Genomic DNA, 27,850 nt, shown 5'->3' with positions numbered 1-27,850 from the left:
CCGGTGACCTCGTGGCTCCCCACCGCCCCCTGGCGGGTGGGTGGGCTGACGCGGATCACAAGCTCCAGCATGGACAGAACGGGAGGTACAGAATCTGCTCACCATATGGGGAGACGAATCAGTGCTAGCTGAACTCCGTAGCAGTAAATGAAATGGCAAAATATTAGAAAAGGTCTCAAAAGCCGTGAAGGACAGAGACCCTAACAGGGATGCACCGCAGTGCCGCGTGAAAATTAAGGAGCTAAGGCAAGCCTACCACAAAGCCAGAGAGGCAAACGGAAGGTCCGGGGCAGAGCCGCAAACATGCCACTTCTACGTGGAGGTGCATGCAATTCTAGGGGGTGGAGCCACCACTACCCCAACCCTGTGCTTTGACTCCATCAATGGAGAAACACGCAACAGGGAAGCGGGTTCAGGGTACGAGGAAGATGATGATGAAGACAATGAAGAGAGCTCACAGCAGGGAAGCGGAGAAACTGGTTTCCCCAACAGCCAGGATATGTTTATCACCCTGGACCTGGAACCAGTAACCCCCGAACTCATCCAAGGTGTGCTCCCAGACCCTGAGGGAACACAAGGGACCTCTGGTGTGTGTACCTTTGTAAATATTACACATGGTTTAAAAGCAAGCGTATTTAATGATTAATGATTAATTTGCCCTGGCAATCACGGCCAGTACAGCTACTGGAGAAGTCTGTTAACGTGTACGCGGATGGAGCGGAAATCCTCCAGGGACATTGCCAGAAAGCTCTCCTTCGTGTACTCCCAAAGCCTTTGCAAAAGGTTTCCGGGGAGGGCTGCCTTATCCCGTCTGCCATGGTAGGACACTTTACCACACCAGGCCAGTAGCATGTAGTCTGGAATCATTGCATAACAAAGCATGGCAGCGTATGGTCCCGGTGTTTGCTGGCATGCAGACAACATCCATTGCTTATCTCTTTTTGTTATCCTCAGGAGAGTGATATCATTCATGGTCACGTGGTTGAAATGGGGTGATTTTATTAAGGGGACATTCAGAGGTACCCGTTCCTGCTCAGCTGAACAGAAATGTTCCCCGCTGTTAGCCACGCGGTGAGGGGGAGGGGTGAAGTGATCATCCCAGAGAATTGTGTGTGTGTGTGTGGGGGGGGATCATTGGGTTTGTGCTGCATGTTAACCCGGAAACCCCAGCCCCTCCTTTTACATTGCAAACCCATTTTAAATGGCCAACCCAATGGGTCCTTGGTATGGGAAATGAGGGCGCTGCTGTTTGAAACCATTCCCACATGTTATGAAGGTTAAAAAAGACAAAAGACTGTGGCTTACCATGGCTGCCTGCAAACCAAATTCTGTTGCCTGGCACTGCGTGTTTGATCTCTCACACCAAACTGGCAGGCCCTCAATATAAGAGGAAAAATGCGACCTTGTAATGAAAGCACATGTGCTGTGTAATGTGAACAGCAAAATTTAACATGAAAGAGTGTACCCATTGTTCTCTAAAAGGTGTCTTTTTTAACCACCTCTCCCTTCTCCTCCACCAGCTGCAAATGTTTCTCCTTCACAGAGGCTAGTGAAGATTAGAAGGAGAAAACGGCAGAATCGGGATTATATGTTCACAGAGCTCCAGATGTCCTCCCATGCTGAATGAGCACAGCAGAATATGTCGAGGCATTCAATGTCAGAGTGCAAAAAAAGCACAATATGAATGAGAGGAGAGGTGGTGGGCGGAATCATGGGCTGAACAGAACAAGTGGCGGGCTGAAGAGAATAGGTGGTGTCAGCTTGCAGACAGAAGGCAATAGTTGATGTTCCGGCTGCTGGAGCATCAAACTGATATGCTCCAGTATATGGTTGAGCTGCAGGAAAGGCAGCAGGAGCAGAGACCACCGCTACAGCCCCTATGTAACCAACAGCCCTCCTCCCCAAGTCCCATTACCTCTTCACCCAGATTCCCAAGAACACTGTGAGGGGGGCCTCCGGCCACCCAGTCACTCCACCCCAGATGATTTCCGAAGCATCGGAAGGCTGGCCTTCAATAAGTGTTGAAGTTTTAAAGTTTTAAACTGCAGTGTGTCCTTTTCCTTCCATCCTCCCTCACCCCTCCCGGGCTACCTTGGCAATTATCCCCCTAGTTGTGTGATGAATTAATAAAGAATGCATGAATGAGAAGTAACAATGACTTTATTGCCTCTGCAAGTGGTGCTTGAAGGGGGGAGGGGAGGATGGGGTGGTTGGTTTACAGGGAAGTAGAGTGAAACGAGGGGGGGGGGAGGCAGAGGGTTCATCAAGGAGAAACAAACAGAAGTTTCACACCGTAGCCTGGCCAGTGAGAAAACTCATTTTTAAAGCTTCTCTGATGCGCACCGCGCCCTGCTGTACTCTTCTAACCGCTCTGGTGTCTGGCTGCACATAATCAGTGGCCAGGCGATTTGCCTCAACCTCTCACCCCGCCATAAATGTCTCCCCCTTACTCTCACAGATATTGTGGAGTGCACAGCAAGCAGCAATAACAACGGGGATATTGGTTTCGCTGAGGTCTATCCAAGTCAGTAAGTTGCGCCAGCGTGCTTTTAAACATCCAAATGCACATTCCACCACCATTCGGCACTTGCTCAGCCTGTAGTTGAACAGGTCCCGACTACTGTCCAGGCTGCCTGTGTACGGCTTCATGAGCCATGGCATTAAGGGGTAGGCTGGGTTCCCAAGGATAACGATAGGTATTTCAACATTCCCAATGGTTATTTTCTGATCCGGGAAGCAAGTCCCTTCCTCCAGCTTTCGAAACAGACCAGAGTGCCTAAAGATGCGAGCATCATGTACCTTTCCCGGCCATCCCACGTTGATGTTGGCGAAACGTCCCTTGTGATCCACCAGGGCTTGCAACAGCATTGAAAAGTACCCCTTGCGGTTTATGTACTCGGTGGCTTGGTGCTCCGGTGACAAGATAGGGATATGGGTTCCGTCTATTGCCCCACCACAGTATGGGAATCCCATTGCAGCAAAGCCATCCACTATGACTTTCCCAGAGTCACTACCCTTGATATCACCAGGTCTTTGATTGCCCTGGCAACTTGGATCACAGCAGCCCCCACCGTAGATTTGCCCACTCCAAATTGATTCCCGACTTACCGGTAGCTGTGTGGCATTGCAAGCTTCCACAGGGCTATCACCGCTTGCTTCTCAACTGTGAGGGCTGCTCTCATCCTGGTATTCTGGTGCTTCAGGGCAGGGGAAAGCAAGTCACAAAGTTCCATGAAAGTGCCTTTACGCATGAGAAAGTTTTGCAGCCACTGGGAATCGTCCCACACCTGCATCACGATGCATTCCCACCAGTCTGTGCTTGTTTCCCAGGCCCAGAATCGGCGTTCCACGCCATGAACCTGCCCCAGTAACACCATGATTTGCACATTGCTGGGGCCTGTACCTTGTGAGAAGTCTATGTCCATGTCAATTTCCTCATCACTCTTATCGCCGCGCTGCAATTGCCTCCTCGGCTGGTCCTGGTTTTGCTTTGCCATGTCCTGGCTCTGCATATACTCCAGGACAATGTGCGTGGTGTTCATAGTGCTCATAATTTCCACAGTGATCTGAGCGGACTCCATGATCCCAGTGCTATGGCGTGTGGTCTTAAAAAAGGCATGAAACTAGTGTCTGACGGAGGGAGGGAGGGGCAAGTTACGACATGGCGTACAGGTACAGGGAATTAAAATCAACAAAGGTGGCTGTGCATCAGGGAGAAACACAAACAACTGTCACACAGAATGGCCCCCCCAAAGATTGAGCTTAAAACCCTGGGTTTAGCATGCCGTTGATTTCACGGAGGGAGGGGGAAGCAAATGAATACAGAACAAATCTGGTCCATCTATTTTTTACATCTTAAAAAGCTGGCAGCAGATGGTGCAGCATGACTGATAGCCATCGGCATCTTCTGGGAGCTTGGCAGAAAATGATGTACTACAACTGATAGCCATCATCTTCAAGAATCAGATGCCCAGAGTAGAGAGTTTGGTTCAGTATTTCTTAGAGGAATCTGCTGAAGAACTTTCCCGGGTGAACTCACGGAGGAGTATGACGAGGACGGATACCAGTCGTACAACACCATCCACTGCCAAAAGGCAAGGAGTTGCTGCTGTGTAGCAATGCAGTACCACGTATGCCAGCACCCAGATGACATATGGTGATGGTGAGCTGAGCGGGCTCCATGCTTGCCATGGTATGTTGTTTGCACAGGTAACCCAGGTAAAAAGGCGTGAATCGATTGTCTGACGTTGCTCTGATGGAGGGGGAGGAGCCTGATGACATGTACCCAGAACCCCCCGCGACACTGTTTTTGCATCATCAGGCATTGGGATCTGAACCCAGAATTCCAATGGGTGGCGGAGACTGCGGGAACTGTGGGATAGCTACCAACAGTGCAATGCTCCAGAAGTCGACGCTAGCCTCGGTACTGTGGACGCGGTACACCGACTTCATGCACTTAGATTATTTTATGTGGGGACACACACAATCGACTGTATAAAACTGATATCTATAAAACCGGCTTCTATAAATTGGACCTAATTTCGTAGTGTAGACATACCCTCAGTCTCTCTTAAGTTGTTGTGCTGCTGAATTTAAAGAAGCAAAACAACAGCAGCAGAAACACCTGGCTCTAACGCAGCCATGGTGGCACATAGGATGGGTTTCCATCTTGAATGGTCCTTTGCAAGTCTTCTTCATTTCAAAAGAGTCCGGATGGAATGATTTAGGTTTCTGAAATCCCACAGAATTGCATCTTTCAATCTCATTCATGGTTGCACTCGTGCTCTACTTCCTTCTACCTCAGCTCTTTGAACCTTCTGTAAAACCATACTGTCTTCTGAACATTGTGCATACCCCCACCATTGCAGTTGTCTTCTTCTCAACTAATGCAAGACTGCAACTTGCTGAGATCATTTAAATATTTCCCTGTTTGTGACAAAATCAAATCTATGGATGTCAAGGATATGGCATAACTTTTGACACTGAAAATTGTTTTATTTCCTCTTCTCAGCTGTTTCTAATGAATATGTTTCTGCTCCGTTTAACAGGGTTGTCATCACTACCATATTGAATTGTCTCTTAGTTTTCACATAGACATTCTGCCTCCCAAACAGACGCTTTTGAAGGTGCCGAAATGTCATTGGCACAAGACCCTTCAGATGTGTGACTTCTTCAGATATAGAAACTCATGCAGTCAAACAAGTACCCAGATAGAAAAACCTATTCACCCATTCAATGTGGTTGCCATCTATATGCACCATCAGCAGGTCATGAGTAACCCCATGGCAAAAGAAATTGCCCATCCCAATTATTTGTCAAAGCATCCAGAGAAATCAGGATGAGTTCACATATAACTCAAGGCCAACATTCACCGCTAACATTTAACTGACTAATGTATAACATGTGTCTATGCCTTTTTTAAGAGATCAGAAACTAACCCATACATTTCTGAACATTTCCTCATATGATTGCTATATATAATTTTGGATTGTATAATATGTTATGTCACAGTACACTATCAGCATTATTGATCTTTGTTCCTCTCTGTGTGGCATCTATCCCTCCATCAGCATCTACCTAATCTACCTACCTGAGTGACAAGATAGGTGAGCTAATATCTTGTATTGAGCCACTTCCGTTGGTGAAAGAGGCAACCTTTCGAACACATCAATCGTCCATTAAGCACCAACAAAATACTGGTCTCTATGCTTAAAATGAAATTAAAGAGAGTCTATGACCCAGAGAGCTTAAATATAATAGACTGAGACACTGGAGAAAACCACTTCTTTATTTTATACACACATATATATATATAATCTGGCCTGTATTATACAGGAAGTCAGACTAGGAGATCACACTGGTCCCTTCTGGCCTTTGAATCTATGAAATTATTTCCTTGTTATACTTGGAAGTGTACAAATATTTGAGATGATACAGAAATTTCCATTACACAGGAAGATCCATATTTTGACATTTCATTAATCCCAACAGGGGCCAAAAAGATTAAATGTCAAAATTTTTATGAGATGAAAAATTCTAAAAAGTTTGGATGAAGAAATGTCTAAACATTTCATTTTTTAAATTTGATTGTAACAAAACATTTCCTCTTGAAGTGTCCATTTCAAATGAAAACTTTCATATCTAATGACATTTTTTATTTACGAGCTTGAGTTTTTTTTGTCAATTTAAGTGATAATATCAATTCAAAATGCAAGTTTACAATTCAATTGGACATTTTGAAACAAAAAATTCATTTCATAATGAGACGTCAAATTGAAATGGAATCTTCCCCCCATAACAAAAAAATGAAATATTTTTCTTCAAAAATCTTAATGTAACAACACTTTCAGATATATCAATGTATCACCATTTGCTATTAGAGGCTACTGTGACATCTGATGAACTGTCACATACTTTTAACAGTTGAACTCATAATGAGGATAAGTTTCTAAGCCAAATTATTACAACATGTATTAAACTCTTCACTTCATCTGTGAGGTTGTTTTCCCCAAATTACAGAAGATTATTACTATCAATCGTCCATTAAGCACCAACAAAATACTAGTCTCTGTGCTTAAGATGAAATTAAAGAGAGTCTATGACCCAGAGAGCTTAAATATAATAGACTGAGACACTGGAGAAACCACTTCTTTATTTTATATATATAAATAAATACATTTGGCCTGTGTGACACAGGAGGACAGACTAGGGATCACAGGGGTCCCTTCTGGCCTTTGAATCTATGAAATTAGTTCCTTGTTATACTTGGCAGTGTACAAATATTAGAGATGATACAGAAATTTCCATCACCCAGGAAGCTCCATATTTTGATATTTTGTTTACTCCCAACAGTGTCCAAAAAGGTGAAATGTCAAAATGTTATGAGATGAAAAATTCTAAAAGGTTTAGATGTCTAAACATTTCATCTTTAAATTTGATTGTAACAAAATATTTCCTCTTGAAGTGTCCATTTAAAATGAAAACTTACATATTGAGTGGATATTTTTGTGTACAATGAGCTTGACATGAGTCATTTTATTGTCAATGTAAGTGAAAATATCAATTCAAAATGAAAGTTTTCATTTTAATTGGACATTTTGAAACGAACACTTTCATTTCATTTTGGGATGTCAAATTGAAATTGAATGCTCCCCTCGCCCCAAGAAAAAAAAAATATTGATGAAACAACACTTTCAATTTTTATTTTCCAAACATGGGAAAAACTTTTGACCAGAACTAACACTCATAGAAGTGGTCATCACTCCTGTTCTAAAGAATTTACAGTCCAACAGAGTGACACACCCTGCAAAAGCAGGAGGTGAGAGTAGCTAAATCATGCCATTTTCTATTCAATGAGCAGGTTGCAAAAGTCATGAATTTTGATGAGAAAGAGGGACATGATTTTTTTTTCATGAAAATTTTCCCATTTTCAACCAGCTCTATTCATTTTTTGTGAAGCATGTGAAAGAAGAAATTCTCCCTGTGAAACCAGGAGGAGAGGGTGGTATCTTTCTTAATGGGGACAGGGAGTGCATACTAAGATGGGAGGAGATATGGGACTTCCAGCGGGCACATGGATGATTGCATGATCCAAGGCAGAAAGAGAGATGGAAGAGATCAGACTTCAATATCTTCCTCTCCACCGACTTTCTGACTGACCTTGGGCATGTCACTGGGACTACATTTTTCCAATTCAATAGGAGTAGGGCACCTAACTTGCCTAAACTCTTTTGAAAAGCCCAGCCTGCTGGTTGGCTCTTCATTTACCTGAGACGATATCTCTCTAAGTCCAAATTTGACAAAAGGTTGATTCTGAATCTTAACTTCATTCGCCGAGGCAAGGTCCTCAGCTGACATATATTGGTGTAGCCCTGTTTCTTTCAGTGGAGTTACGCTGCTTTCCACCAGCTGTAGTGCTGCATCTAAGGGTGAATTTCACTGGGGTGCATAGTGACAACAGCACTTCCTATTATGTTTAGGATTTAAGTGGACACTCAATGATACCCCGGTCTTTCCAACTCAACGGTGAGGGAAATTTGAGGAATGTAAAATCACTTTAGAATATGGACACTATGGGCCAGATTCCCAGTTCATGTAAATCCACATAGTGCCATTAAATCGATGGAACGAGGTGGATTTACACCCAGAGTTATATTCACAAAGGGACGTAGCTGTTCTAATGCTGAGCATTGTAGTGGATAACTTTTAGGTGACTTTTTTTAATCACTTAGTTTCCAGAGCCTGAGTTGCACGGCCAGGCTCCCTACACAGTGAAAGGGGAGACAAAGGAACCTAAGAATGGGATTTTAAAAAGTTAATATGACAGATGGTTCTTTAGCCAATGGGAAAGGCCAAGCAGGGGGTTGTGTTCTGAACCCTGCAGCTATCACAGGAGTTCAGTCCCTATCTCGTCTGGGGGCAGGCACCTCCTTCAGCTTGGGATTCTCAGCTGGGAAGTCTCTAACCCCACCTAAGTTGGCAAGAAACCATGGTGACAGAGGGGAGAAAAGAGGAAGGAATTAGGTGGAAGAAACCCCTAAACTTTTATCCTAGCAGTTAGTGACGTAGCAGAACCTCTTCAAGTGCCTGATAAGGAGAAAGATTTTTAAAAGGGATCTGCTTCCTCCCATGTGGGTTCCTTAACCATTGTGATATTGGATACCTGATATGTGTCTCTCTCAATCTCACCTAATAGAACCTTAATTTCTTTGTGCATCTTGGCCACGCTGGGGATCACACTCAGAGACATTAATAGGGATGAATCCTATAAGATACTACAGATATTAAATAGGGTTATCATCAAAATACTCTAGAAGAACTATACAATGCAATAGACAAAGATGTTCTTTTCATAGAACTCGCCAGATCCTCAAGTGGTATAAATTGGCCATAGCTCAATTGAAGTCAGTGGGTCAGATTAAAAGAGATATTGACCTAAAGAGAGAGAGAGAGTGCATGAATGGCTCTAAATCCTGGGGCTTCTAGCACCCACCCTAGATGGAGACCCAGGATCCTGTCCCCTTTGCTCCAGTGTCTCTTCTACCCAAAGTGGATGTGGCCTGCTGAGTTCAATGGAGCCACACTGATTTAGATCAGCTGAGGCTTTGGCCCAAAGTGGCAGATACCTGAACAGAGAATCTCCCAAACATGTGTTATCCACAGTTCTGTGTACTTTTTTTTTTTTAAATAAAATTGACACTACTTGAGAAGTTTGAATTTCCTTAACATTTTCCCTACAGCTGTTTTCACCTCCTTGTTTTTCAGGCTGTAGATCATAGGATTTAACATGGGAGTCAAAATGCAGTACTCAATGGAGAATATTTCATCCAGCACCACAGAGGAGACCGAGCTGGGCTTTGTGTACTGGAGAAAACCTGTCAGATAGAATAAGCCAACCACAATCAGGTGGGAGCTGCAGGTGGAGAAGGCTTTACGCCTGCCCTCTGCACAGCGTATTCTCAGGATGGTGGAGATAATGTGAATGTAGGAGATTAGGGTGAGGAGGAAGGAGCTTGATGCAAATATCACAACAGAAGTAAAAAGCACCACTTGATTGGTGAGGGTGTCAGTGCAGGACAATTGTAACAGAGGAGGGAGCTCACAGCTGAAATGGCTGATTTGATTGGGCCCACAGAAATGCAACTTGAAGGTAAAAACAGTGTTAAGCAGGGCATGGACTAAACTTATTGCCCATGCACCACTCACCAGCTGAACACAGATCCCTTTGCTCATTCTCTCCATGTAACGCAATGGGTCACAGATGGCAGCGTAGCGGTCATAAGCCATGGCTGAGAGAATGAGAATTTCAGCACCACCTGAGAGGAGGATGAAGAACATCTGAGCAATGCAGCCGTTGACAGAAATAGTTTTGTGTGCTGCTAGGAAGTTCTTCAGCATGTTAGGCACTGTGACTGAGGAATAGCAGATATCAACAAAGGATAAATGGAAGAGGAAGAAGTACATAGGAGTGTGAAGGTGAGAATCAGCCCTTATCACCACCATGATCACTATGTTACCAGCCACAGTAATTAGGTAAATAACTAAAAACACCAGGAAGAGGAAAATCTGCAACTGTGGGTCACTGGAAAGTCCCAGGAGAATAAATTCAGTCAGTGTGGTTTGATTTTTCATTGGCATTTATTCAGGAAAACTATAACCTGGAGGACGAGAGAAAACACATTAACATTTATATTAAAAGTAAATTGAAACAGCATATGAAGTTAATCTGATCAGTAGCATGAATGTAAAGAGAGCCCTAGTCCAGTCTGTACAATGTGTATTATAAGTATAGTAAAATCAGAGACAGAGAAACAGAGAAGCTGGATATAGTTTGTGTGTGTTAAACAGACAAAACATGCTGGATACAAAAAAGGACTTGGGCACCTAACTGCCAATTTAGCTGCCTAAATTGCAGAATCTGGCTCCATTGGTGTTCACAAAAGACCTGTTCAGCTTGGACCAGCAGACAGGCTGATTTGGGTCTCCCTAAGTCTATCCTTTGTAAGCTGATGCAATCTAGCTAAAATATTAGAGAGGAAGCAGAGCAGAGTTACTGGATACGTGGTCTACTGCATCTGGGATAGGTCTCTAACCACCAAGCTATACAGTCTCTCCCTCTCTCTCTCTCTCTCTCTCTGGCCTTACGACTTCAGCAGAGCTACAACTGAGGTACACCAGCATGGGAACTGGCAGATTGCCTCTAATGAAACTATGGCCAATTTACAATAGCTGGGCATGTTGCCAAATATAGAAAAATAATCTCCTTCTCTATTACTTTCTGTCACTTGTTCCAGACTATTTTGTTGGAATCATGATTTAATATCTGTAGTATATAATTGAATTCTTACCTATTAAAATCATTAGGATTTTTCAAGAAGAAGAAGAAGAAATGAATGTGAGAAGCAAACATTCCCTCGGCACAGTGACATAATTTTGAAAAGAGGGGCCTTATAGAAAATTAATGGGACTTTTGTCCCTAAATCATTTAAACTCTGACTCAATGAGACTTTTGATTCATTGATTCTGAACATCCAAATGTCAGGCTTTACATATAGTAGAGAATCTATCCTGCCCTCATGAAAGTCAGCGGTTATTTTGACACTGGGAATGGGAATGAAGCCAATGTTCTCTCCAATGTCCAGTCTGTATTCATCCCCATATGCTCTCAGAGAAAAATAATCTCTCTTTCATTAACAACTCATGATACATACTTAAGCACAGAAGTGGACCTTATACTAGATTCTGAATGTCAACACAGGTAGATTGTGTGCAAAGGGAAATTTGGCCAATTCTATAAGAAGTACATTTTTCTATTACATTTTATAAATTTTGTAGACCAGTGGTTTTCAACCTTTTTTTCATGTGCGGACCCCTAAAAAAATTTCAAATGGAGGTGCGGACCCCCTTGGAAATCTTAGACATGGTCTATGGACCCCCAGGGATCTGCGGACTACAAGTTGAAAACCGCTGTTGTAGAGTATTTAATATCTATACTATCTTATTGGATTCATCCCGATTAAAATATCAAATATTTCTATAACAATAAAATAATAACAAACCCCTGAGACCTAGAAATATTGGTTTGGGCATAGGCTGACAACCCAATCAAGTACAGAGAATTTAGGTAAATTGATAAATATTACAACTGCCATAAAGAGGGCCTCAAAAAAGCTTAGCTGTATGACAGGCTCCTCCACTGCCAAGGTGTGTGTGTGGAAGTGGGTAACCCCAGGTTGAAATCATTCAACTGTTCCAGCAATTCAAGAAAGCCAAAGATAATTTTCAGCCAAACTGTGAAAAGGACTCATAGTGCAAACCATTAAGTGAACTAAGGTTGGATTTTGGCAAAACCAGAAGAGAGAGGCTGGAGTCCATGAATGCTCCAAGACTTGAAAGAGAGAAACAACAACACCAAGAAAAAATAACCTTTCTTTCATTATCAACTCATAAGACAAATACCTAAGGAAAAAGGTGGACCTTGTACTAGAATCTGAATGTAAACACAGGCAGATTGTGTGCAAAGGGAAATTTCACAATATCCCAAGGATCTCTACTGGGACCACTGCTCTTCAACATAGTTGTAAATGATTTGGAAAAAGGTGTAAACAATAAACATTTTTTGCAGATGGTACAAAATTATTCAAGATAGTTAAGCCAAAAGCAGACCGAGAAGACTTACAAAGGGATCTCAAAAAACTGGGTAACTGAGTGACAAATGGCAGATGAAATTCAATGTCGATTGATGCAATGTAATGCATATTGGATAATTTGATCTCATCTATACATAAAACTGATGTGGTCTAAATTATCTGTTACCCCCCAAGCAAGAGATCTTGGAGTCATCATGGATAGTTCTCTGAAAACATCAGCTCAATGTACAGTGGAAATAAAAAAAACAACAACAGAATGTTAGGAACCATTAAGAAAGGGATATATAATAAGACCAATAGTATCAGAATGCCACTATATAAATCCATGGTACCCCACACCTTGAATACTCTGTGCAGTTGTGGCTGCCCATCTCAAAAAATGATACATTAAAATTGGAAAAAGTAGAGAAGGGCAACAAAAAAGATTATGGGTATGGAACACCTTGCATATGAGGAGAGATTAAAAAGATGTTTCGCTTGGAAAAAGGTGACTGAAGGGGGACACGATAGAGGTGAATAAAATCTCCACAAGTGTGAAAAATCAGGGTGGGGGTGGGGGATAATAGGAGCCTACATAAGAAAAAGACCCAAATATTGGGACTGTCCCTATAAAATCCCTTCACATACCAGAGGAAGCAGTGGTCACCTGATGAAATTAATAGGCAGCAGGTTTAAAACAAATATAAAGAAGTACTTCTTCAGACAATACACAGTCAACCTGTGGAACTCATTGCCAAGGGATATTGCAAAGGCCAAAAGTATAACTGGGTAAAAAAAAGAATTAGATGAGTTCATGGAGGATATGTCCATCAATTTTCTATTAGCCAAGTTGATCAGGGATGTAACCCCATTCTCTGAGTGTCCCTAAACCACTGACTGCTAGAAGCTGGGACTGGACAACAGGGGATGGATCACTCGATAAATTGCCATATTCTGTTGACTTCCTCTGAAGCATCTGTCACCAGCCACTATTGGAAGACAGGATACTGGGCTAGATGGATTTTTGGTCTGAACAAGTAGGGCCATTTTTACATTCTTATTAAAACTAAGTGTCTTCTCCAGAGAATGTCCTACTCCTAACCTATACCATGCCCCCCGCCCACACACACACTCCAAAAATAGAAATTACTGCTAACATTCACCAACTGATCTCAGTTGTTTCAGTCCTGCCTTGAGAAATAGTGAGAGTGCGAGCTGTTTGATTCAAGTAGTAGGTGGGCTGCTACTCATGGCCCCTATGCTGCGACTGACTCTGTGTGAGTAGACTGCTGCATCCTGGCAGAAGTCAATGGGACGTTATAGAGAGACCCACCTCCAGGTAAGGGGAGGCAGAATCTAGTCCCTTGAAATGGAAAGGATAAAAAAATCCTAATAAGGAATGCAAATTTGGATCAACTCACTTGGCTTTTAAATATGGATCTTAAATATGGTGAATTCATTCTGACCTGTGGTTTTCTCTTTCTGTTTTCTTAGTCTGCTTATTTACATACATACAGATTTTTCTACCTAATCTCTCTACCTACCTTTGGAATACAGCATCTAAGGAGATCCAATATTCTTTATCCAGAGCAGTGAAACCCCTCAAAATGTGTAGTGGGAATTGAGCAAAGAGTTGCTCCTTAGCTGACTCCAAGACTAAGATCTGATTCTTGAGAGCTGTTTAAAAGAGTTGGCTTGTATCCCCTGGGACAAGATCCCTGAAGTTCACTCTCTGTAACAAGCTATAAATAACACTGTGCTGGTTCAACCCTTAAACACCATTCTACCATGAGTAAGAATGAGAGCAATGATACTTGGATTATCAAAAGAGCCTAATGGATTTAGATATCCAAACTCAGTGAAAGTCAATCAAAAAGACACATATTTAAACTCAGATTCTCCTTTTGCTGCTTTGACACCCAAATAGCAAATATTTTTATCACCCATATAATCCTTTGAGATCCTAGCTATAATGTGTAATTACCACAGGAGGGCAGAAGATGACAAAACGTGGGAAATGGCGAGCCATCCTTGAACATCGCCAATAGACGGACACACAGGTTAAGGAATGAGAAATGAGCAAATAGACTGTATAAGATGGCAGGAAAGAGTAAGAGATGAGACAAAGGAGGAGATGTATTGTATAGAGCTGGGCAAAATTTTGAGGTAAATAGTTTATTTACAAAAAATGCAGTTTTGGTTGACGATTTGCAAAGGTGAAACCTATTTGCCAAATATTTTCATCGGGGGTGAGGGTGGGGGTGGGAAGGGAAGGCTAAACTGACAAACTCAGCAGGTGGAACCCTAACATCCTCCCATACTTCCAACCTAGTGGTTAGGGCACTCAGCCATGGAATATCCTCTTTCAGTTCCCTCTCTGTCTGACGCGGAGCAGAGGTTTGAAGCTAGGTCTCCCATCTCTGAGGACAGTGTTTAATCTCTGGGGTGTAAGGTAGTTAGGGCGGGGCTTCCTCAGGCTCTCCTCTTGAAGCTGTTCACATTGCATATATATCAGCGGCACATCAGCAGCAGCAGATACACATCACTATAATGCAGCTAGGGTGGGACATAGAATAGATTTCCATCTTGGATTGTCCCTTGCAACTCTTCTTGCTTCCATAAGAATCAGTATGGGAGGATTTAGGTTACTTAAATTCCTCATAATTGCATCTTCCAATCTCATTCATGATTGGCCTCATACTCTACATTCTTTAACCTCAGATTTATAAACCTTTACTAAAAGTATACCTTCTTATGCACATTAGACAGGACCCCACCATTGCAGGGATCTTACTCTCAACTGGTGCAAGACTGCAACTTGCTGGGTTTATCTAAGTAGCTCCTCATTTGTGACAAAATCAAACCAACGGATATTAAGAATACTCTTAACTACTGACACTGAAAACTGTCTAATTTTGCTCTCCTCAGCTATTTTTAATGGATATGTTTCTGCTCTGTATAACAGAGTTGTCATCACTACCACACCGAACACTTCTCTTAGTTGTCACATAAACTGCCTGCCACCCAAACAGAGGCCTTTGAAGATGCTGATGTGCCATTGATGCAAGACCAATCAGATGTATGACTTCTTCGCATATAGGACCTCCTGCTGTCAACTGACTACTCAGATAGATATTCTCCCATTCAATGTCATTGCCATCTACATGCAGCATCACCAGGTAATTCATTTCCATTTTATAGGAGGCATGCATGGCTTTGGTTTTATCATCTTGTCTACACTACGAGAGTAGTTCGATTTTACTTAAATCGAATTTTTGGAATCGATATTGCAAAGTCGAACGTGTGTGTCCACACTAAGGACAGTAATTCGACTTTGTGAGTCCACACTAACGGGGAAAGCGTCGACATTGGAAGTGGTGCACTGTGGTCAGCTATCCCACAGTTCCCGGAGTCCCCGCTGCCCATTGGAATTCTGGGTGGAGCCGCAAATGCCTTCTGGGTAAAAAAAATGTGTCCAGGGTGCTTTTGGGTAACTGTCGTCATCCGTCCATCACTCCCGCCCTCCCTCCCTGAAAGCGCCGGCGGGAAATCAGTTCGCGCACTTTTCTAGTCAGTGACAGCGCGGACGCCACAGCACTGCGAGCATGGAGCCTGCTGCAACCATCACTGCAGTTGTGGCCGCTCTCAACGCCTCGCAACTTATCATACACCTTTCCCTGAGGCAGATGCAGAAAAGTCAGGCGAGGAGGCTACGTCAACGCGGTGATGGCCTGAAGTCTGAGAGTAGCACAGACCTCTCAGAAAGCAGGGGACCCAGCGCCGAGAACATCACGGTGGCAATGGGTCATGTTGATGCCGTGGAAAGGAGATTCTGGGCACGGGAAACAAGCACTGAGTGGTGGGACCGCATAGTGCTGCAGGTCTGGGATGAATCCCAGTGGCTGCGAAACTTTCGCATGCGGAAGGGAACTTTCCTGGAACTTTGTGAGTTGCTGTCCCCTGCCCTGAAGCGCAATGACACCCGGATGCGAGCAGCCCTGACTGTCCAGAAGCGAGTGGCCATAGCCCTGTGGAAGCTTGCAATGCCAGACAGCTACCGGTCAGTCGCGAACCAGTTTGGGGTGGGCAAATCTACCGTGGGGGTTGTTGTGATGCAAGTAGCCAAGGCAATCGTTGATGTACTGCTGCCAAAGGTAGTCACCCTGGGAAACGTGGAGGCGATCATAGATGGCTTCGCAGCGATGGGATTCCCAAACTGCGGTGGGGCCATAGATGGAACTCACATCCCTATCCTGGCACCGGAACACCAGGCCAGCCAGTACATTAACAGAAAGGGCTACTTTTCCATGGTGCTGCAAGCACTGGTGGACCACAGGGGACGTTTTACCAACATCTACGTGGGATGGCCGGGCAAGGTTCATGACGCTCGTGTTTTCAGGAACTCTGGTCTGTTTAGACGGCTGCAGCAAGGTATTTACTTCCCGGACCACAAAATAACTCTTGGGGATGTGGAGATGCCTATAGTCATCCTCGGGGACCCAGCCTACCCGCTAATGCCCTGGCTCATGAAGCCCTATACTGGCGCCCTGGACACTGAAAAAGAACTCTTCAACTACCGGCTGAGCAAGTGCAGAATGGTGGTGGAGTGTGCTTTTGGCCATCTCAAGGGGAGATGGAGAAGCTTACTGACTCGCTGTGATCTCAGCGAAACCAATATCCCCATTGTTATTGCAGCTTGCTGTGTGCTCCACAATCTCTGTGAGAGCAAGGGGGAGACCTTTATGGCGGGGTGGGAGGTTGAGGAAAATAGCCTGGCTGCTGATTACTCACAGCCAGACAGCCGGGCGATTAGAAGAGACCAGCGGGAAGCGCTGTGCATCCGGAAGGCTTTGAAAGCAAAGTTCCTGAGTGAGCAGGGTAACCTGTGACTTTAAAGTTTGTGTATTGAGAAGCTAAACCTGCCCCCGTTTCTTTGCCCAGTTAATGTTGACTATCCTATCCAGTTACATACCCCCTTCACCCCACTTCCAACACACGTTTCAAAATAAAAATAGTTCTACTTTGTTAAAGCACACCGTTTTCTTTAATACTGTATTCGCGGGAATTTTTTAAAACTGGGACGCAGACTGTGGTGCGGAGCGGGTGTACTGTAGTGGCGCGAATGCAGCTTCTAAACTCAAGGATTGACAGGCTCCGCTGCGGTGGGATGGTTGTTTCAACGGAGCCTGTCACCCCTCCTGATAGGGACTGTGTGTATGGGGGGGTCTATGTGACTTTGTGGCAGGGGGAGGACGGTTACAGATCCCCTGCTGTGTGGCTCTGTGATCCTGCCTAAGGACCGCCGCTTAAGATCTGTAACTGCCCTCCCCTGCCACAAAGTCACAGAGCAACCTACCCCCCACCACATAACATGAAAACAACCTCCCAGACTAACCAGGGTAACTAGTCACTGCATCACTGCACTATGTATGTGCCCTGCTGCTGTGCCTGCCCCCGACTATATACCCTGCCAAAGGTGACTGTCCTGTCGAATTACCAACCCCCTATCCCCCCCTCCTCCAAAAGAACATGATGGAAACAGTAGTTAACAGAAACGTATTTTTTATTATCAACCAAACATGGAACTGGGAAAGTGAAACTTGGACGGGGGCTTGTGTCAGGCGGGAAGGAAAGAACTTGTCAAATTTTGGGGAATGAGAGCCTTCTGCTGCTCGAGCTCTCTGCAGGGGTGGAGTGAGAGTTAGCAGGGACTCTGCCGCCTCTCCTTCTGTGCACTTTGGGTGAGGGGAGTATGGGACTTGGTGGCGGGGGAGGGCGGTTAGAGATGGACTGCAGCGGGGCTCTGTCCTCCTGCCTCCGTTCCTGCAGAACATCCACAAGGCGCCGGAGCGTGTCCGTTTGCTCCCTCATTAGTCCAAGCAGGGTTTGAGTCGCCTGCTGGTCTTCCTGACGCCACCTCTCCTCCCGATCCATGTTGGCTTGGTGCATTCGGGTCAAGTTCTCCCGCCACTGGGTCTGCTGTGCTGCCTGGGCTCTGGAGCAGGCTATAAGCTCCGAGAACATGTCCTCCCGTGTCCTCTTCTTCTTATGCCTAATCTGCGCTAGCCTCTGGGAGTGTGATGACAGGCTAGGTTGTGAGACAGTCGCAGATGGGGCTGTGGGAATGGGAAAAAGGGAGTGAATTCCTCAGAAAGATAAATGTAGTTGTGAACAAAGAACATAGTCTTTCTCTGTTAACAAGACCATGCACAGCACCTATCACATGCGCACTCAGCACAAGGTCGAATTCTCGGCCTTCGCATTCAGTGCCTGGGGTCTTCTACAGCACATTTGAGAAGCCTCTCAGGAGAACGGAATTTCTGTTGCAGGCAGACATGGTAAGCCGTAGACTTGTGGCAGCTTAAAACTTTAATATTAGCAATGGCCTCATTTCACATTGAAATCAATGTCGGTCCCTGCTGCCAGCAATTCGGCAAGCAGGAAGTCTGCTCCTGTCCCACACCCTCGCGGCTGTCCCTGGGAACGATCCCTTTCGGCTGCCCCTCTCCCGCCTCCACCGCGTGGCTGCAAACCAGCGGTTACAGTTCTGTAAAGGAACGGCAAAGCAGTCCCAACACTAACATTCCCCTACCTCATTCAAAGCAGGTCATCATGAGCGACATCACCCTCATGAGGATCTCTGACAGCGAGAAAGAGAGAATGCTCCGGGAAAGCCTGCAACGACCAGGGCCGTATGCCGCCATGCTGTGCAGAGCAATGATTCCAGAGTACTTGATAGTCTCGTGGCGTGGCAACGTGTCCTACTACGGAGGACCCAATAAGGCCGCTCTCCCCAAGAACCTAATGCAGCGGATTTCCAATTACCTCCAGGAGAGCTTCCTCGAGATGTCACAGGAGGATTTCTGCTCCATCCCCGGACATATAGACCGCATTTTACTGTAGCTGCTGTAGCAGTGACTAACCAGTAGAGCGGCTTGGGCAGGACAATCATGCAAAACCGGACATTGCTAGATTTTTTTTCAATAGTTGCACTGCCCATGACTGAACCGTTAAGCTAATCAAACTAATCATGAGAAACCCATTTTTTAAATTGTTAATATTCCTGTTCTGTTACAAATAAATGTTTAGATTTTTACAACACTTACTGGCTGATCCTTCCCCAGATTCTGTGTCAGGGGTAACGGCTGGGGAGGGTTGGTAGGGGATCTCTGTAAGGGTGATGAAGAGATCCTGGCTGTCGGGGAAATCAGCGTTGTGAGCGCTGTCGACTGCCTCGTCCTCCTCATCTCCTTCCTCATCTTCCCCGTCCGCTAACATGTCCGAGGATCCAGCCGTGGACACTATCCCATCCTCAGAGTCCACGGTCACTGGTGGGGTAGTGGTGGCGGCCGCACCGAGGATGGAATGCAGTGCCTCGTAGAAACGGGATGTCTGGGGATGGGATCCGGAGCGTCCGTTTGCCTCTTTGGTCTTCTGGTAGCCTTGTCTCAGCTCCTTGATTTTCACGCGGCACTGCGTTACATCCCGGCTGTATCCTCTCTCTGCCATGTCTTTAGAGATCTTCTCGTAGATCTTTGCATTCCGTCTTTTGGATCGCAGCTCCGAAAGCACGGACTCATCGCCCCACACAGCGATGAGATCCAAGACTTCCCGATCAGTCCATGCTGGGGCCCTCTTTCTATTCTGAGATTGCACGGCCATCACTGCTGGAGAGCTCTGCATCGTTGCCAGTGCTGCTGAGCTCGCCACGATGTCCAGACAGGAAATGAGATTCAAACTGGCCAGACAGGAAAAGGAATTCAAATTCAAATTTTCCCGGGGCTTTTCCTGTGTGGCAGTTCAGAGCATCCGAGCTCGTACTGCTGTCCAGAGCGTCAACAGAGTGGTGCACTGTGGGATAGCTCCCGGAGCTATTAGCGTCGATTTCCATCCACACCTAGCCTAATTCGACATGGCCATGTCAAATTTAGCGCTACTCCCCTCGTCAGGGAGGAGTACAGAAGTCGAATTAAAGAGACCTCTATGTCGAACTAAATACCTTCGCGGGTGTGGACGGGTGCAGGGTTAATTCGATGTAACGGCGCTAACTTCGACATAAACGCCTAGTGTAGACCAGGCCTTAGATTCCACCGTTTTCCTTAGCTCTTACAGCAGTAGCTGTAGCTGGTCAATAGTCTCTCTAAGTAAGGAAATATCATCCACATATTCAAGATCTACTAAAGATGAATATTTACATATTACACTTCCTACTTCAGCTTCAATAAGCCTTGTCATTGGCTGCTACTCTGAAACCTGTCACTGTATAATCTATCAGAACATTACATTACATAAGTGAGAGATTGCATTCTTGCATACCCCTCATTCTACTGAAAACCAGTCTGTAATAAAACCGTTTACCCCCATACAAACACATGTACTGTGGTACAGTTCTTCCATGAGACATCCGAAGCCCTCAGTCATCCCACACACAAGTTGCAGTATCCACAGAGCTGATTGATACACTGAGTCAAAAAACAGCTGCAAAGTCTGTAAACATGATGTTAAACTCCTTGTGTCGCTCTAGCCATTTTTCAGTTACATTCTATCTAATGAGTGACACATGGGATTTCACTTTAGTAATTCTCAATATTGTTTCTGGATCTATCATGACTCTTGTGCTTTTGGACCATATAATGGAATGGATATTTCACCCAAGAGGTCTGTCAGGGTTGTAGAGCCTAACTCCCTAGGGGAAGAAAGAGGAGGCCCTTTCCAATACTTGCCTAACAACTTACACTTAGGATGTTTCTACACTATGAACTAGGGGTGTGATTCCCACTTCACATAGACATACACGTGCTAGCTATCATTGAGCTAGCTCACTAAAAATAATAGTGTAGCTGCTGAAGTATGGGCTGTGGTGTGTGGCAGTATGGCTAGCTTTGTCAAATACATACCCACGGGGTTCAGGTGGGATTATTACTCCGTGAAATGAGTCCATGCCACTGCTCACAGCTGCCCATGCTACTACTGCTAATTTTGGAATGTTACCTCAATGAACTGGGAAACACCTCTAGCTCATAGTGTAGATGTAGCCGTAATGGTTATTAATAAACTGTGCCTTTGGGGAGCACTGGAACCAGTTTGAACAGGCTGGGTCACACTGGGTGTATCACATGGACACACAGGAGAATCTGGGCAGGCCAAAAGAATGTAAATCAGATAGGTTCTGTTCCTGTAACTTAAGGGGGAAGCCAATCTAATTTAGCTTCTAGTTAGAGTGACCAGACAGCAAGTGTGAAAAATTGGGATGGGAGTGGTGGGTAATAAGAGCCTATATAAGAAAAAGACCCAAAAATCGGGACCGTCCCTATAAAATCGGGACATCTGGTCACCCTACTTCTAGTGAAGTATGAGATTAGATGACACTAAGTATGTGTGCAGGGCCCTGGGAGGGGCAATGCTTCAACCACTACCCAGGGTTTTTTCTCTGGTTTCAAATCTTCACATCCTCAGCTCAGAACACAAACTACTCCTGACTCTCTGAGTCATCAATTTATCCAGTCAGGCTCTTTGAATTGACCTCGACTAGGTAATCAGCTGGACAAAGGGTCTCTACTCAAAGTGCAGCTTCAAAAGGATGAATTCCAGGTTAGTCATTTGCATCAGCTTCACCCCCAACAATTTCACTGAAAATCCACTTCACACATATCATCCCCAAAAGTCCTTTGAAGTCCCCAATATCTCCCAGCAATTGCATTATTCATGTCTTCCTCCTAAAGAAGCACCATACTATCCTACAGAAGTACATAAACATTTGCATTTTTAATAAAATGAACTCCAAAGTTGTGAAACTTAATTCAGTAAGGTTTGTCCAGGACTTTGCAGGACACTATCATATCTGTCAAAATGACAATCTTGCCATATAGTATCTGAATCTCTTGCTGCCCTTACGCAACTCAAATCTTCTTCTAGCCTTCTTCCCATCTATATAGGGTTGGCTCTTTGTGTCTTCTTATCCATTCCAGTCTGTCTTAAAGGCAGTTCCTTGGAAACTCTGAAGCTAATCAAATCATTTACCATGACATCCATCCATCTAGTTGTGGGTCTGCCAACTCTTCTCTTACCCTACACTTCTAAGTTTAACTCCCTGTTTCCTATTTTTTATTTCTTCTGATCTTCTTTTCACATGGCCAAACCAAGTAAGCATGGATTCTTTTAGCTTTTCTGTAGCTGGTACCAATTTCACACTTCCCTTAATTCATTACTTCTGAAAACGCTCCGTTCTTGTAAGTACAAGTGTCCATCTTAACATTTTCATTTCCACTGCATACAAGATCTGCTCCTGTCTCTTCCTCAAACACCAGCATTGGGAGCGTTACAAAAGTGCAGCTTAATTACCATTTTGTACTTCTCGTCAATTTAATAGGCTTAATGAAAACTCAAATGCTCATATAGTGCCCCATCCTGCAAAAGGTTTACTCCTGTGAATAGGATGAACACAGGAATAATCTTATTGAAATTAAGTATGAGTACAGGCTTCTACCATGAGCATGAATCTTTCGGCAGGATGGAGCTCGTACACAATGTTGATTGGACTCAATCCCGCAGGTGGTCTATAAGTGGAAGTCCTTTTAGCCTCAGATGGATTTCTGAATGCAAACAGGTTGTCAGGATATGTCCATTTAGTTTAAAAACTAGTAGACAGAACAAGAGAAATGCACATAGAGGGGGAGAGAAAAGAACAGCAATAACAGAAAATGCAGCTTCTGTCTCTGGTGTTGACTCTCATTTGTAACCTCACTCCTCTAGAAACACAGGTCCAGCACATGGTTTTATTAGCCACGCTGAGACCTGACAAGCTTCTACCAGTATTGGGCTGGTTTGGGCATTGCTTTTAGATGCCTTTTTCTGGTCACAGGCTCACAACAGTGTTGCAAAATACACTGATTGTACTGCTAAACCAAACTTTCATTAGTCAGAAGGAAAAAATTGAGGGATAGGAAAGATAAGAAATTAAGTTGGAAAGGAAAAAGACATTGGCTCTCTCTCTCCCCACCCAACCCCCACACATAATGTCTTACATCTCAGGTGGTATTCAGAATTTATCTGAGGAGGTTGGTGTTGTCATCTGGGTTTCTCTCTCTGGCCCAATCTGATCAGGACATCTCTCAGCATTAGGATGGCAAAAGTCCCGAGTCCTAAGAGACGGTGGGGTATCAGCCAGGATGTTGAAGCTCACTCCAGTAGCCAGTTTTTCTCCCCAAAGTCTCTATTTAAGAATGCCAAAAGGGAGTGATGGGTGCAACAGTCCCTCCCCTCATTACGTTGTCCACCAGTTAGTCCCAGTTTCTTATATGCTGATTTTTGTCAGTCATTGATTTCTCCAGTTTGGCTCTTTGAAGGGGTATGTCCATTTAGTCTAAACATTCAAGTGCATGCAGTATCATGTATACAGAGAAGAAGAGATTCACAGAAACAATAATAGGGAAATGAAGAAGCCCATTCAGTGGAGACCTCCTCTCTTTCTTCTTGAAGGATTTTCATCAGGTGAGTGTGATGGTTTGGTGAACCACTGTTGGGAGGGTGTTCTATGCATGTGCTGATGGCATGAAGAGGACACAAAATTAGATAGTGGAACTTCTTGCCACAGAGAGACTATAAAGAACAAAAATGTAGCAACATTCAGATAAGGTTTGGATAAGAAAAATATTCATAGTTATTATAATTAATTATGACAATATATTAAACATCATGTTTCAGCGATTAAGCCACATAACCCAGTCACTGTCCAACATTAAACAGTTTTAAACAAGGTTCAGAGTTTGGTTTTCAGAGACTCCAGTCTGCGTAGTATCTTGTCAAACACAACCATTAAACATCTCTTTTTATAACCTTTTATTAAAGACAAGAAGGAAGAAAAAAACTATTTGAAATGTAAAATATTAAATATGGTTTTCATTTTAACAACATCCCTTCTTCCCTTTCTCTTGAGCTGGAGACAGTTTTTATAAAAAAAGAATTAGATAAGTTGGTCATCAATGGCTATTAGTCCAGAAGGCCAGAGAGGCAACCGCATGTTCTGGGTGTCCCTAAACCTCTGACTGACAGAAGCTGTGAATCAGCGACAGGGGATGTATCACTCAATAATTGTCTGTTCTGTTCATTCCCTCTGAAGAATCTGACACTGGCAGGGGTGGCAGGTTTGTAGAAATGTTGCTGGTGCCCATAACCCGCCCTTGCCCAAACTCCACCCCCCAAAACTCTGCCCCCCCACCTGCCCAAGGCTCTGGAAGGGAGTTTGGGTGGGAGAGGAGGTCTGGGGTGCAGGCCCTAGGCTGGGGCAGAGGATTGGTGTCTAGGTTCTGGAGGGAGTTTGGGGATGGAAGGGGTGCAGATGGAGGGGTTGCAGGAGTGAGGGCTGTGGGGTGTGGGTGCAGATGAGGGGTTTGGGTGTGAGAGGGGCTCAGGGCTAGAGTAGTGGTGTAGGGGGTGAGGGCTCTGTCTGGGGCTGTGGGGTTTGGGGTGTTAGAGAGGCTCAGGGCTGGGGCAGAGGGTTGGAGTGTGGGGGGATGAGGGCTCTGGCTGGGGCTGGGACTAAGGTGTTTGGGGTGTGGAAGGGGCTCGGGCTAGGGTAGAGGGTTGAAGGTGCAGGGGGGTGAAAGCTCTGGCTGGGGGTGGGCTCTGGGTTGGGGCAGGGTTGGGGATGAGTTTGGGGTGCAGGCAGGTTGCTCCGGGACAGGGCCAGAGAGGAGGACTCCCCCCGGCCCTTTCCCTGCCGGCAGCAGCAAGCTCTGGGGGAGGAGCCCCACTTTCCTGACCCCCAGCAGCACACTCACCCCCACCACTGTCACTGAATGTGCTCCTAGGGCCCCTCTCAGGTCCAAGAATCTCCCTTGACTTCCCCATGGGGAGTGCCGGGGGGCGCTGCGTGCACCTCCTCCCCTGCTGTTGCCCCTGAGTGTAGCTTCACTAGGGGTGAGGGATGGGACTGCCTCCTTGCCCAGAATGGGGCAGGAGTGGTGACTGCAGGTGGGGGGGGATGTGCTGGTGGAGGTCCTGCTGGAAAAGGGAAGGGTCTGACGGGGAAGGGCAGGCTTAGAGTCAATCTGCCCTGGCAGTCAATATGGAGGGCGTTAGGACCCTGCAGCAGCAGTTGCTGCAGTGAGGCAACGTGGAGCTGCCCTGAAGAGACAGTTAGTGCTCTGGAGCCCTGGGAAGGCAAGAGGGGGCCAGGAGAGGTGCAGGGGGGCACAGGTGGGACCGGGGAGGGGACACCTGGCCCCAAATATTGGTGGGGCTGAACCCCTGGCTCTGAATATTTCTGGTGCCCAAGCACCACATGGGCATGGAACTCGCCGCCTATGGCACACTGGCCACTGGCAGAAACATGATACTGGGCTAGATGGACCATTGGTCTGATGTGGGATGGTCTTTCATTTGTTCTAATGTTCTAACATGATGATAGGTGGTTCCCTACTCAATGGGAGATGACGAAGAGAGGGGTGTGTTCTAAACTCTAGTGCTGTCAAAGAGTTCAGTCCCCATACCCCCTTGAGCAAGTCACATTTTTCTGCTTTTGATTCTCAGCTGGGAACCCTCTAACCCCACCTAAGGCCTTTTTTACATGAAGCTGGGGCGGGAGGAGGAAGAAGAAGGAATTAGAAGGAGGAGACCACTTATAACTTTTTATCGCAATGGTCAGGGTAGTCACCTGGGATGTGGGAGGGCCCCACTTTAAGTGCCTGATAGAGAGACAGGATATAAACAGGGGATTTCTCCCCACCCATGTGGATGCCCTACCCACTGTGTACACTCATGTGGGTCTCTCTCTACCTCTCCTGTTCAAGCCTAAGTTCCTTTGTGGATCTAGCCCTCCCTGGGGAGTAAACCCATTGGCTCCAATGATTGTTATATTATCATTATTACTTATTAATTATTATTATTGAAAATTCCTTGAGATTTTTATATGGTAGAATAAGATAACTGATATGAACCTTGTGACTTTGTCCTCACCCACAACGGTTTCACATTTGGGGATGTGACGTTGCAATCTATATGGTTTTATATAAATATGCTACTGAGTGAATATAATGTGACTGGAATATGCTTCATGCAAAAGGTCTCTTGCAGGTATCATTATAAAGCTTATAATCTACTGAGTGTGATCATCCTATTTGTATAACTGTACCACTCTTGTATCTGAAACTAGAAATATGAAATATCACTCTGAGGGCCTATTGTAATTATGCAAAGTGTGGGCCATTAATGATGGTTTGGAATCTTGATGACTCCCATTAACCAGGACCATTGTCTGCAGGTGGCTGTGTTTTACCTGTAAGTCTTCCTGTATATGTGTGTATTGGCAAGTGGGCAATGAAGCTTTGCAGTGACATGTGATCACGTCACCTGAACTAGAATCCATCTTTAACCTGATGTCTTTCCATTGAGAAGGAGGGGGTGGGAACCCAGAGAGGGACAAACAATTCCCGCCTTATGTAAAATATATATAAAGGGGTGGAACAGAACAAAGGAAGGGTAGGAGCCATCATGAAGAATCCCCTAGCTCCCACCTGAGATGGAACAAGGGCTGTAAAAGGGGAAATAATTGTGCCCAGGCCTGGAAGGTATCCAGTCTGAGGAAAAAACGTACTGAAGCATCTCTGAGGGTAACTTGAAGAAAATATTCACCAGCAACCACACACGAGAGAACAAAAACACTAACCCAGGAACCTATCCTTGCAACAAAGCCCGATGCCAACTCTGTCCACATATCTATTCAAGTGACATCATCATAGGACCTAATCACATCAGCCACGCCATCAGGGGCTAATTCACCTGCACATCTACCAATGTGATATATGCCATCATGTGCCAGCAATGCCCCTCTGCCACGTACATTGGCCAGACCGGACAGTTCTACGCAAAAGAATAAGTGGACACAAATCTCACATCAGAAATCATAACATTCAAAAACCAGTAGGAGAACACTTCAATCTCTCTGGCCACTCAGTAACAGACTTAAAGGTGGCAATTTTGCAACAGAAAAGCTTCACAAACAGACTCCAAATTAGACACCACCAAGTTAGGCTTGAATAGAGACTGGGAATTACACACATTGAATCTAATTCCCCATGTTAAGTATTCTCACACCTCTTGTCAAACTCTCTGTAATGAGCTATCTTGATTATCACTACAATTTTTTTCTCTTGATTAATTAGACTCTTAAAGTTGGTAGGACAGCTCCCACCTTTTCATGTTCTCTGTATGCGTATATATATCTCCTCACTATATGTTCCATTCTATGCATCTGATGAAGTGGGTTGTAGCCCATGAAAGCTTATGCTCAAATAAATTTGTTAGTCTCTAAGGTGCCACAAGTACTCCTGTTCTTTTTGTGGATACAGACTAACACGGCTACTACTCTGAAATCTGATATTAAATAGATTTACAACAAATTAGTCAAAAACAAAAGAACAGAGATTAATAGATGAAGAGATTCTTTTTATAGAATGGGCCAGATCTTCAGCTGGCATAAATTGGCCATAGCTCCCCTGAAGTCAGTGGGTCAGATTAAAGAGATATGGAGAGAGAGGAAAGGGAGAAATGTGTGAATGACTCTACAGCCCGGAGCTCAGAGCACTCACTCTGGATTTAGGAGACCCAAGATCCAGTCCCTCGTGCTCCAATGACACTTGTACAACTGGGAATCTGGCCGGCTGACTTCATTGGAGCCACACTGATTTAAACCAACTGAGGTTTTGTCCCACCATGTCCATCAG

The 27,850-nt window shown here is 44.9% G+C and overlaps 1 protein-coding gene across 2 annotated transcripts; it reads right to left on the bottom strand.

The window, feature by feature from the left end:
• Positions 1–5,566: 5,566 nt before the first annotated feature.
• On the bottom strand, positions 5,567–10,137 carry LOC128848072 (olfactory receptor 1009-like). Of its 2 annotated transcripts, XM_054047832.1 has the most exons (2): positions 9,227–10,137; positions 5,567–5,582 (listed from the first exon to the last, which is right to left on the bottom strand). In XM_054047832.1, exons 1-2 carry the CDS (start codon positions 10,135–10,137, stop codon positions 5,567–5,569), a joined length of 927 nt encoding a protein of 308 aa, XP_053903807.1. The 2 variants fall into 2 exon arrangements, with proteins under 2 accessions (XP_053903807.1, XP_053903806.1); XM_054047831.1 differs by lacking the exon at positions 5,567–5,582 and having other exon boundaries at positions 9,199–10,137.
• Positions 10,138–27,850: the final 17,713 nt, after the last annotated feature.

Source organism: Malaclemys terrapin, chromosome 13, assembly GCF_027887155.1.
Source record: "Malaclemys terrapin pileata isolate rMalTer1 chromosome 13, rMalTer1.hap1, whole genome shotgun sequence".
Taxonomy (NCBI): domain Eukaryota; kingdom Metazoa; phylum Chordata; order Testudines; family Emydidae; genus Malaclemys; species Malaclemys terrapin.
This window is presented reverse-complemented; position numbering and strand designations above follow the sequence as displayed.

Bases quoted from the DNA above. Each gene is read 5' to 3' on its own strand.
- LOC128848072 (XM_054047831.1), bottom strand. From the start codon at position 10,137: ATGCCAATGAAAAATCAAACCACACTGACTGAATTTATTCTCCTGGGA.